The 13,597-nt window shown below is 27.9% G+C and overlaps 1 protein-coding gene across 5 annotated transcripts in view; it reads left to right on the top strand.

Annotated features, from left to right (window-relative positions):
- Window positions 1-13,325, top strand: part of Plap (phospholipase A2 activator protein) — a 73,491-nt gene extending 60,166 nt beyond the window's left edge. For 3 of the 5 annotated variants that reach the window (XM_075378451.1, XM_075378449.1, XM_075378452.1), the window contains one exon: window positions 12,984-13,325. In XM_075378451.1, the coding sequence (XP_075234566.1) occupies window positions 12,984-12,999 (16 nt within the window). In that variant the 3' untranslated portion in view covers window positions 13,000-13,325. Of the gene's footprint in view, window positions 1-10,464; window positions 10,914-12,983 lie in introns of those variants that run through there. The other 2 variants (XR_012758188.1, XM_075378450.1) reach the window with 2 other exon arrangements.
- Window positions 13,326-13,597: the final 272 nt, after the last annotated feature.

Here is a 13,597-nt window from a genome sequence, read left to right as displayed (position 1 = left end):
CAGACATCGAGCTGCAGACCAGCGTAGAAACATGGCTGAAAACACAGGCAGCTCCGTTCTATGACGAGGGTATTGGAAAGTTGGTACCACACTACGACAAATGTCTAAATCAGAGTGGCGACTATGTATAAAAATAGCGTAACTATGTAAGTACTTGTTGCAAATAAAAAAATTTTATTTTCACTGTGGTTTTAATTTCATGACCGATTGGACCTTGAAAAAGAAATAACCCTCGTATGTCATTATGGTATACTCAGAAATAGAAACAGTTTTCGAATGCTTTCTTGGAGTTATGTCCATTATTATATATTCAAGAATAAAAATTATAAAAATGTGATTCGGTAATAAAAAATGAGATAAATCTTCACAAACACTATTTATAGTACGAAAATTACTAAATAACCAAAGAAAAATAAAGACAACTTAAAGAATGGGTGCGGTCAAGTAGTGTAGCCACAACATAAAATAAACAAAAACTTCCTTGTATTCAGATTAGTTTTCATGCTACTGTAATTTTACATTAACAGTATTATATGCCATTTTAAAGCAAATTACATGAATTATATTTTACAAATGTAAAATTTAATTACACAGTATATTTTATACCAATATGTTATCACTTTACTAAGTATAAATTATGAATGATCCAGTTGATATCAATACCAAATTAAAATATTTATATTATTAATTATATTTTTATTTAAATTATTCATATTTATATTTTTATTGTTTTGTTTTCACTTCCTCTTTTTAAATTGAAATCTTATTTATTCATTTATTAATCACATAAACTCTCCTCGGTAAAAATAAAGATGCGCATTATGTAATAATTCTGTTCATTATGTGAACTAAAAATACTGTTACATAAGCATTTTCACAGTTTAACACATGTTGGCATGGAGGAGACCCAGTACCTAATCAAAGCTATGATTCCCGAGCTTAAAATGTACTCTGCTCTAACTTTTGTAAACATTTAATCTTACACAGTAATATGGGACAAATCGTAGTGGATTAATGATTCATGTCTTACCATTTTATCTAAAAAGAAAGATTTTCACGTTGTGGGATTGGCAGTGAAATTCAAACTGAATGTGCCTGCAGAAGTGAAAGCAATTCAAGTAGGAGGAAATGAAATCGGGGTCACCCATTTAAAGCCAAAAACAGTGAAATAATTAAGTTAAAATAAAATAATTGTATATAAGTGAAATAATTGCAATCATAATAAAGTTGGACTATATGAACAGGAGATTAGATAATTTCAAGTGAGATGTAATTTTTTTTAGTTTTATAAAGAAAGGAATCTTCTAATTTAATAACTAGCTCTACTAAACCATATTAAGATTCTCTTACTCTCCCTATCCCTCTCCGTCTCTGTCTTTGTATGCTTGTGTGCATGTGTGTTTTTGTATATATAGAATTGAATTTATTTTAAATGAATATGTACCTCGTCTAATAATGTCGCTAGTTTAGTTATCTGGTGTATATTATAATTACTGTGTGCCTGTTACTTTACTGTGCATTTATTTTGCCTCCTATACATTTTATATTTCACATGGCAAAATTGATTATTATTTAACTAATACCGTTATATATCGTATTTTCAACTTTTTTGCTGGTGTCTTCTATTGTGCATAACATATAATTTAATTTACAATAATATAAAATATTTAATTGAGGAAATTAATAACTTATACTATCCAGTTTATTTTAATATTTTGTAAATAGCTATGCAGAGTAATGTGAAGTCTATTAGGATGAAAAAGTTAAAATAAAAAGCAAAAGAGACTTTGAACATAAATTGTTTAGTCTTTGTAGATGACCTTGAATTCCTGACAGAAGACAGAAACAGCAGAACAACTTAAGGAGAAAACAGGACAACAGATATTTTTTGAAAAAAAAAGGAGGAACTGAATACAAAACAAACATAAAACAAGCTCCCAAATATCTAGCATAAAATTTTTGAAAAATCAAGAAAAGGGAGAAATTAAATTAATAAATAAGGACACATTAATAAATATAATGTGTCCTGTCAATGAAACATGTGTCTACCACTACATTCTGGAAAGCAAAAGAATAAGTATAGTTTGGAGTAAAAGGGATAAGGGGCACTGATCAAGGCCAAAAAACGCATGTCAGCTAGAAAAGTTCTGGCAACTGCGTTTATGACTCAAGTATGCTGCTGATTGATTTCCTGCATGGATGAAGGGCAGTAAATGTGGAATACTACTGCCACTGTTGTATGACACCAGGGCTGCTAATCACAACAAATGATACTGGCAACTGATTCGTAATGTCTTCCTGTGTGACAATATACGGCTGTATAAAGCAGCTCAGACTTCGATAAACTCACCGAAATTCATTGGACATCTCTTGAACACCCACTGTACAGTTCATACTTGTCACTGTCTGATTTCCACATGTTTGGGTTCCTGAAAGAAGCTTCAGGAGGGAAAAGATTTTAGCGTAGTGCCACAGTCAAGCATTATGCACACAATTGGTGTTTGGGGTGGCCACATTGTTATTTTTTTGAAGAGGGATCAGGAAGCTACTTATTCTGTGGAGAAAATGTATTTTTTGGAAGGAAGCTGTGTAGAAAAATAAAGTAATTTATTTGTAATTTTATCTGATACCAGTAAGGCTATGTAAAAAAATTCCGGTTTATATTTGAATGACCTTCGTGCATAAAGAATAAAATAAATTATAATATGTTGTAGAAGGGTAGTATGTGGATACCTCTTGAATTAGTCAAGTTCATTTTATTTTTAACTGAGATTACTTAGTTGTCAATGAAAGATTTAATGGAACATTTATCACTACTATTATTAGTACTGTCAGCATGTAAATGTTTACTGTTGTCTGGTAAGTCACTGAAAACATATTCAGAAGTAAAATTCATTTTATAATTAAGTTGTTATCATGATCTTCACCAAAAACTAGAAATTATGAATTTTAATCTATAATTTATAACATTTTCAATGTAAAGTTCAAGTTAACCTAATACAAGTAGAAATGCTGTCACTTTTTTTCAAGAATTGTTATTCTTTTGGATATGTATGCAACATTTTTTGAATAATGTGTTTGTAAACACAACTTCCAACTGATTTCTCAACTGTTGACACTGTTTCCTTGATAGTTTTTCATCTATCCCTTTAAACGACATTTTCAACTTGCTCAGTATTTCTTAATTAGTCAACGTAGACAGACACCTTCAACAGTAAGATGACAACTTCAGCACTAAAATGCTTCTGCCAATTGTATACCGCTGTTTTCTTTATTGCCTACCTTCCACCAGCATTAATGAACGATGATAATTTTTTTAAGCAAAATGCAAAAATTGTTTATTGCTGTTCAAAATGTATTTACTGCTGTATATAGAATTTATTACAGTATTATTAGCTGAGGTATAATTGCATGGGGGTCAGTCAGCTAATAAACATCAAATAAAGATAACAAATTAACACTTAATTTATAAAAAAAAAAATCGTTAAAAAAAAGAATCATTGACTCATCGTTATAAAGAAATAGCCTAAATTTTTAAAATAATTTCTCAAATACGAGTCATAAATCCATTCTGTTATTGAAATTATATAAAGAATTTGGCAGAAAAAATCATAAATATGCAGCTATGTATTATTTTAGTAAACTGCCTCATGAAACTAAGAGTCTAGCTTCGAGAAATAATAAAAATAATATTAGAAAAAGCTATAAGATGAATGAACTTGAATGAAGGCTAATTCACATAGATGAATGCTTAGAGACTATATTCAAGTGTTATCATTATTATTTTACATCTTTAAGTTTTAGTTTTGAGTTTTTCTTTTGTATTTTTTTTTTACTCTACTTGTACACAGATGGCTTGGCTTCTCTGCAGAGTATTCTTGACGCAAATTCACTGTACTATATTGTTATTACTATGTAACGTGGTATTAAATAAATAAAAAATAAATTGTACACAAATACAGATGTTGCAATTGATAATATTGTTGTGCAATTTAAAAATTGCACATCTTTTTAAACAGTGTTATTTCTACAACCCATAAGACATAAATTAATTATTTATTTGAAAAAAAGCTTGAAAAAAATAAACAATGAAATTGGTTATAAGGAATTAATTGAATCATCACTCACTCCACTTAAAGACTATGGTTATAAGGAATTAATTGAATCATCACTCACTCCACTTAAAGACTAATTTTGCAAGATAAATATTTGCTTTTTTACATGACATCCCAGCTGATGTTTTATTTATGAAACGCTAGTATTCATTATATTGTGCAATATGAGTAACAAATAAAATAAATAAATAGTTTTGTAAAGTGATGGAAATTACAACTGTTGATTTTTCAACATACATTGCAGCTCAAAATGAAATTGTCAAAAAAAAAATTATCATTTATTTCAACATTTTTTTTAATTTATTGAGCGATGATTGATTGATTGATTTTCAATTTTTATGTTGCCTTTGTCATTTTTTACTTTTTATTTATGAAAATGTTTGATGAATCTTGAAAAAACTACCAAAGTATTTCATGATTTTCTTCCTAGCTACACTGTTTAATTCATGATTTCCAAAATAAGATTTAGGCATCAAGATTATCAAATTTTGAATAAAAAGAATTTTTATTTTAGGAGGGAAAAATTTCCTACTGTAGGGGGGGGAAATTTAGGAAACATTTATTTATAAAGAAGTTATCCCTAACAAAAAACATTAATTTAACAGCGAATTGTCTAAAAATACTGAAAATTAAAGTATAACTTTTATGAAAGAAATGAAAATATTGTTTATCATTTTGGATCTGGAATATAATAAAGGTGTCAAAGCTACTGTAATTTTAATAGCCCTTTTTAAGTAATTAAGAAAGATACAAAAACAATTTTTCTAATAATAAAAATGAAAATAATTACAGCCAGAAAACTAAAAATGTATAAGAACATACATTTTTTAGAGGCAGGGAATAAATTTAAAGAAAGATTTTTCTAAAAATATTCATATATAGGTTAAGCTTAACAAATTTGCTTAAGTAAAGTTTTCTCTAAATTTAATACACCCTTCAATAGAGGCTGAAATAAGAAAAGGAAAATTTTCCAAAAACTTTTTCTACATTTTATCGCTGGGGTCTAGTTTTAAAAAAATGTAAACATTTCTTGATAGCTCCATATGTGAAGCATAAACTTTCAAAAATTTTTGAAACATATTTAAACTGAAGGGAGAGAGCAAAAGAACAACAAACATATTTTAATTCTAAGAGGTAGGATTTAAAAAATATATATTTTAATTATTTATGTTTGGATTATAAGTAAAAAATTTGCTTAAAATGTAGGTAATAAAGTTTTTTCTAAAATCCCCTGAAGAAAATCAAAATTGGTATTTTTGCATTATCCCTCCATCCCTTCAATGAAATTTTAAAAAGAAATTATGATCAGTGCGTGACGTATAAAAATATTTGAGCCAAATTTGAAGAAAATTGTTCGTTAATACTAAAATATAAGGCTAAAAGCAGTACAATATACATATTTTTTTTGGTCTAATCGAACTAGTTTGGCCCAAAAATGTAAAGATTTGCAAAAAAAAAAAAAATATTTGACATGATCACCATACTTCTTTAATGAAGCTATTTAGCTATCCTCGCTGGGAAACTAAAAAGGTGACATACCATACCATTTGTATTCATATCAGGTGAACTTAATGTCAGTGAATGTTACATTTAAAATAATGCAATAAAACTGAAAACAAGCATTTAAATAGTTGTGATTTATGACAGTTTTTTATTACTTATTATTTAATTGTATGATGCAAGAAGTTAAATGACTCTTTTTCTGTGATAGGTTTATTTTCTTTATTATTTATTTTTATGTACAGTAATCATAAAGTAATAAAATATCAAGTAAGACATGGTATATAGTCAACAATTATTTAATAGAAAAGGGTAAAGTGAGATAAGATGTCAGCAATATTAATGATAAAATAATTGAAAAACTCATTAACAGTTCAGTCAAGTGCCAATAAACGAAAGCACTATAATAAAGAAAAAAATGCATTGCAATATTATTAGGATTGGAAATAAAATTTTAATGAGGAAAATATTTATTATGTCATGTTGCAGAGGTAATGAAATAAATTTACTCATATAAATTATTAAATGGTTATTACTTCACCCATTGTGTTTCAGTGACTAACATAATAAAATCAAAGAATCATCATAATATTTTATTCATGTCTATACATAATTACGTATTAGATGTTATCAGAAATATTTAGGTTTAGTACTCCACGAGAAAATAAAAAGATGAACACCAATTAGGCGTTAAAAACTTGTTTCATCGGTGAGAAAATATTCACAAGGAATGTTTAATAAGTCTATGGAAAAATAAAAAAAGATGATTTTCTGTCTGTATTAGTCACAATGCAAATTGAATAATTTTGCTGTTGCAATTTCAGAAGAAGCCGTGGTATTGGTCTTTGTGAAAAATAGTTTTGTTTTCATCAGATGTAGTCATATTTGTTTTATTCCTTATTTAGATAATACAGCAAAGATGCATAATTTTTGTTGGTTGTTGTTTTATCCTTTTCCAGAAAGTCATTGAAGATAATGAAATGAGGATCCTGAAAGACAGTGGCCATCATCTTTCCTGCTAATGGAATGGTTTTCACTTTCTTTGCAATGAGTTCCTGAACTACAGCCCACGATTTTGTCTTTCAGGTCAATTTTGTCTGCTTCTTGGTTTCAGTCCCAAGCTGTGTTTAGAAATGTTTACTCATTCGTGATTTTAATCAGTTGTGAGCAAACATGGCATCTGTCTTGTATACAGTTTTTACATGAGTAAATTTTTTTTTTTAAATATGACTCATCTGTTCATTTGAAATCCCTATTTATTGCCTTAGTAACCTCAAGCACTTTGCATTTTCTTTCCTCCATCATCATATCATGAATTTTTTTTTCAATATTCTCTGTGTAGTTGGGATCTCAAAAAGCAGTACAGAATGTTCAGTATCGTTTGTACTCATGTAATCACTCTGAAAATAACCAAATCAGTTTGTGTGAAATATTCTGATCGATGGAACTGAGTCATCATAATATTTATTCAGCTTGGTTTTTTGTTTCCTGTGTGGTTATACATTTCAAAAATGAATGTTTGATCACCACACAAAATTCTTCGTTATATTTTTTTCTACAGATTCCAATATCTGATAGAATCAAATGACCCCCAACAACATAATTACAAATATAACTGTTGTACTTGCTGTATGCTCCAAGCAGTGATTTATGAAACTAAGAATGTGCTATGAATATCATCTCTTGATCTTTCTGGACTTATCACACACCCATCATATAGGAAGTGACCTGCCATAACTTCCTTGAATGCCCACTCATCTTTTTTATAGTAGCCAAACATGAACATTTGGGAAAAATTGTAGGAAAAAGAAAAGATTTTTCTGAAATATTATAAATAAGCCTTGAAAATTTGGTGAGTTGACAAAATATGTAGTGAAGAGGCCTTAAAACAGTAAGGTAATGAAAGAAATTTATTGAACAAAATCTCAGTTGTTAACAATTTAAACTTCCAGGTTTTGTTAATTTACTGATAGAGGGTTTTTTAAATGGCAAAATCTGTAGAGGTGAGACAAGATTGGAATTTATAGAGCAGATAACTGTGGGTGTAAGATATAATAAAATTACATTGAGGTTAATGGATAATAACATTAAATCGGTCAAATGACTGATGATTCCTAAAATCTGTTTTAAAGATATTTGACTTTGAATTTTTATAGTTAAATTTAATAGCAGTGTCAAAAAAAAAATCAATTTTTTTAATAAATCTGTTCCATATATTATCAGTTTTACATATTCTTTGTTGTAAAAGTGAAATGATTTTTTGAGTAGTTTATTAGAAAAATTGTAATAGTTACAAAACAGTTATTAACTACTTTACAGATTGAGTTTGAGTTGTTTGTACCAATTAATTTAAACAGTTATATAAATTTTGCATCTGAAAAAAATACAATTAATGAATGATATTTCAATAATTAAAAAAGGTCCTGCCAATTTTAAGAAAAAAAGTAAAATTTAAGAAATAAAAGAATTTTACAAAAATATTACATTAGTCTTTCATTAACATTTTTATTATTGAAATCTTATTCTGTTTTTAGCACAAAATTGTGAATTTTACAAAAAATTTCTACAAAAAAAATCCATAAAAGCAAATTCTACAAAAGTTTTTTCTTATATATTCCAAAACATGTTAGATTTGTTTACATAATGTTTTTTATTCTTTCATTATTAATTTTTATATAACTGAAAATTCAACAGTTTCATTATACCTTATGCATATTTTTATTGAACCACTACATACTCCATTCATAAACATCCCATTTTTAATCAACTTAAAGAAAAAAAGGAGATTCTCAAATTTTGATGATTACTTTATTTTATACAGAGCCTGACTTTTAACATTCTGTGTTCTTAACATCTCATGATCTCTTCTAACCAAAAATTACAATGTTAGCATTGAAAAATAATGGAAGGATTTAGGTATCATTGATCAATGATATGACTTGAAAAATTTGATAAAATTTGGAACATTGATCTCTGTACATGAAGCATTGATAACCAGTGCAATTTAAATTTGGTCAAGGGTTAATAAGATGTAGATCGTAGGACTTATATCTTGAAATTTTACAAGAAAATTTGTAAAATAAATTAAATCTCTTAGGAATCTTATACATTTTTGGTTTGTGTTGTCTCATCAGACCATAAATTATAAGGATGGAGGCCAAAAATCTTTTTTTTTGTGTATCATAAAAATTTCTTTATTCATTGGCTAAAAATAGGTCATATATTTATACAATTTATGTTAATTATTAAAAACTCAATCTGTTAATTGGGCTGGAGTAGTCTAACTTATGATTAATTAAATATTTTGATAACGGTTTGCCATTCTTTTTCTAGACAAGTGTTTACAGCTATAAAGGCCGCCTCTCGCATCCCAACTGCCACACTCTTCTATCTTGCCAACTTTCCACCTCCAAATTCCTTCTGTCCATTGCCTCCATCACTCCAGACATCTGCTGCTTTTGGAGGTAACCCACGTTTCCTTCTCTCTCCTGGAGTCCATTCCAACATCCTCATACGCCATCTGTACTCCTCTTTTCTCTGAACATGCTCGTACCATTGTAGTCTTTTTCCCTTCAAAACATCAATCACTCTGTACACACAAAACATCACAGTTTCCCCCGATACTTCTTTTGATCTCCTCATTTCTCACACATTGCATTCTAGAAACTCCTGTGCATTTCATTGACTTATACAATAGCAATCCCAAGCTTCTGACCCATACAATAAAATGCTTTCAATAATACCCTTGTACAACCTATACTTAGTTGCTTTCCATATCCCTTCAGATCACAAAAAAAAAAAATTGCTTCTCTGGATAGCCATCTGCCCCAAAGCGATACGATGACATATCTTTTACACTATTTTCTTCCTGTGAACAGTCAAGTTACTTAAAGTCTTCATGTGCCTCGATGATATTCCCATCTATATTCAAGTCATCTCCTTTTTGCACCAGCTACTAGATTTGTCATCTTACTAAAATTTGTCTTCAAACCCCATTTAATAAAGGTTTCCAGTTTGTTATTCAATTTTTAAATTTTACTTAGTGATTTGTATAAATCATTGTAAATTTTTTGAGACTAACAAACAAAGGGTGGCTAATTTACGTACAGGACTACTCGTGTATCTTAATTACAGTTTGTCATACAAAGTTGAAATTTTTTTTACAGTTAGGAAGATTAATAATATGCTGTGGGCAAGCTTGATAACTGGAATTGGAAGGGAAATGTTTGTATCCTATAAGTTATATTCAATTATCTGAAATAACTTATAACCTTATCTTATATCTAAGATATCCAATTGTACGCTGTAATGAAAATTTCACATAAATTTGAAATTTATAACTTATAACAGAAGATAAGGTGACTGGTTAACTTAATATACTTATAACATAACCGGATTAATTTTCTCTGTGAAGGTGGTTATTTGCACTATATGTAATAACTTGCCAGTTTTTTTTTTTTTACTTATGTGTGCGTTTTTTTGTTTCATTTTTTAATTTGTCACATTATTTTTATTTAAAATAGAGATAGGCTTATAAAAAATTTGCAAGTAATTTAAAGTTACTAGTACTTGATTGAGAATTATATTACCAGTAAACTATGATTGAGATCATCTGTCTTCAAATTTGTTGCAGTTATGTAATGATTTGTATAAAGAATCTTACTTTCTGGTTTCCATTTATGTAGATAATTCTTTTCAAATTTTATCAATCTCTATTTCATATTATTTTAATGAAAGTAGTAATGTTAGGCGAATTGAAAGTAATTTTTTCTGTATAAGGAAGTTTGAAAGTGAGCAGTTTAAAAATTTTTATGTTATTCTTTAATGTAATTATGTTAATATTTTACAGGAAATGAAGATAATGATGTTTATTTTTTGATAAATTTTGTGATTTACTCGACATGAAATAATATATACGAATAATTTATTCTCTAAAAGAAGATTAATTATCGCTGATGAGAGTGATGTACAATAAGTAAATGAATAATTTGTGTATTCATTATTTATATTTTATATTTAATTATTTTTAATAATAATGATAATAAATAAATAAGGGTGTCACTGTTATTTAAATATTATTATTATTATGTTTAAATGCTAAACTGTTTTATAATATAATTATGTCACCCTACCTTTATTACCTTTATTTACCTATTTGATTGTAAAACCATTTTGCATACATTTATGTTTTCTTGTTTAAGTAAATAAATATAATTACTTATCGTAAATATTTAAAATATTTTACCATTTACATTATTTATAAGTGTATTTGTTCTCATTTCTGTAATAAAAAAGATAAATATGAGATATTTATATCTAAAAAATCTTATTTTTAAAAAAATTATTTAGTGACCTTTTGCATCAGATATTTGAAATAAATATATTATTATTTATTAATGTTATTTATTATTATTATTTTTTTTACCATTGATCAGTTTATTCTATGGATAGAACGAATAACAAAGAGTAAAATATTTAAAGAAAGGCCAAGTCAGAAATAATTAACATAATTAAATGTCAGAAATTGCGTAATAATAAATTAAAAAATAATAATAAAATATATCAGGGATGCTGACTTGAACTTCAGACAGTCTAGTTAATTTTATTAAATAGTTTTTACATTTGTCTCTTTAATTATACTGATAAACTTAATTTTTGTTTCGTAACATGCGATACATGATTTTAATCTGTTTTTTGATACTACAAACAAATATGAACTCAGAATCTTTCTATGACACACCATTTTTGAAAAATTTTTAAATTTTAATTTAAGGATTTTTCATTTTTTATTGTTTAACTTTGTTAACCTAATTTGTAAGCTATAAATAAACAATACTAGACAAAGAATTAAATCATATCATAGTCACATATTATGACATCATATCTAATACTGAAGAGTGAGCCTTCATGGACAAGATTAATCATGTCTGTGCAGGTCAAAACATGTAACTGAAAATACAGCTGTGTTGTTTGTATTAAGTACTGGATTGGTTGGAATTTACTTTTAAAAAATACAAAAATTTTGGGCTTTCGAAGCCGACAAAAAGAACTTTGTCAGTATTTTATTGATGAAAATAATTTGGTGTATTGCACAAATATTGATGAGCTTATGTTGCACTTAGGACAAGTTCATAAACCTGAGGACTGGTGCCTTTTCTGCTACATAACGGTAAATATCCTTCGATACCAATCGCTTATAGTATTAATTTGAATACGATGTGATGAAAGATGTTCTTGAAAAAATAAATTATAAAAAACATAGCTGGAATATATGTGGTGATTTGAAAATTATAGCTATTTTGTTAGGCTACAGTAAGTACATGTGTTTCCATTGCAAACAGGACAGCCAAGCCAGGGATAAACATTATATTACCAAAGAGTGGAAGAAACAAGACAACTTAACTCCAAATGGAAAAAATATTATTTATGAGCCCCTAGTTGTACCCAAAAAAATATTTTTACCCCCTCTCCATATCAAGTAGGACTAATGAAAAATTTTGTAAACGCAATGAAGAAGGATAGTCTCGAATTTTTGTACATCAGGCAGAAATTTCCACATGTAAGTGAAGGTAAAATTAAAGAAGGATATTTGTTGGTACTCAATTAAGAGGGTTGGTCAAACATGATGTATTTAACTCAGTGTTAAATAACATAGAAAGTGCAGCTTGAGCTTCATTTAAAGATGTTTGCAAAAACTTTCTCGGCAAACAAAAATCCGACAATTACCACGATATTGTTAATCAACTTCTTACTTCATACAGAGCTGTGGGATGTAATATGTCTTTGAAAATACATTTCCTCCACTCACATCTGAAGTTCTTCCCGGACAACCTCAGAGACGTAAATGATGAACACTGTGAATGTTTCCACCAAGACATTTCAGTGATGGAAAGCTGCTATAAAGGGAAATACTAACATGCTAACCAGTTACTGTTGGACATTAATTTGGGATGTGCCTGAGGCTATTTATAAAAGAAAACCATCAGCAAAATCATTCCAACACAGTTATGACCATGAAAAGTTATAAATTTTACAGGTGTTAACTATATTTTCCCTTAATTGTTTTTTAAGCTTAATTTATTTAAAACTAAGGGTGATAGAAAAATTGTATTTACAGATCTGTAATGTATACAAAAAAGCAATTCAAGAAATGGTATCACACTTAGAGAAGCATTAAAAAAATCTTGTTTTCTATCAGTGTTATTAACGACCTTCATAAATAAGGGGCTGAAAACATATAGAAGCATATGAAACTACAAATTATTGTAGTAGCACTGCTCTGTATTATTTTATACAAATATTAATATATTTAAATTACAGGCTAGTTAATGTATTGATTTTTACAATCATATTATTATTATTTTTCAGGAAAGTAAATGAATGAATAATTTTGGGATTTCTTCAGTAAAGACATGAATCTCTTATTTAAAGTAGAAATGGAAATTAACATGACAGAGAAGATCAGCTTGATCCTCTCTTTATTTGAATTTCCTCGAGGAAATTGTTCAGTCTATACCTCATCACTATCAAACAATATCTCAGTTAAGCAGATAATATCATATCGTTTCAAAGTTTAATAAACTCAAAAAAAGGTCACCAAGCTTGGTTTTCAGCCAATGAAGATTTGGAATTAATGTATATGAATTACTTTCATTAGCAGTTAAATCATTTTCACAATAAATATTTTCAAACAATATCTATGTTCATCAATGTTGTCTGTGTTCATGTTTGTTAAAATCCATGTTCATGAAAGTTTATGTTGAAAAAAAATTTGTTCAAATCGCATCCATTAAAAAAATGAATAATATTTTTTTTTACTTTTTATTCAAAGTTTTTCAATTTGAATACGTTTATTTAATAATAATTACATTTTTTTCAGGTAACGCCATTTTTTATGAATACTTTCAACTAAAATGTTGGTTCAGGAAGATTATCTGGCCATAGAAAAATTGCTAAGCTACTGTCACTCATGGGCTGTCAAC

Source organism: Lycorma delicatula, chromosome 11, assembly GCF_047948215.1.
Source record: "Lycorma delicatula isolate Av1 chromosome 11, ASM4794821v1, whole genome shotgun sequence".
Lineage (NCBI taxonomy): Eukaryota > Metazoa > Arthropoda > Insecta > Hemiptera > Fulgoridae > Lycorma > Lycorma delicatula.
Note: the sequence above shows the minus strand (reverse complement) of the source record. Positions and strands in the feature narration are given on the sequence as shown.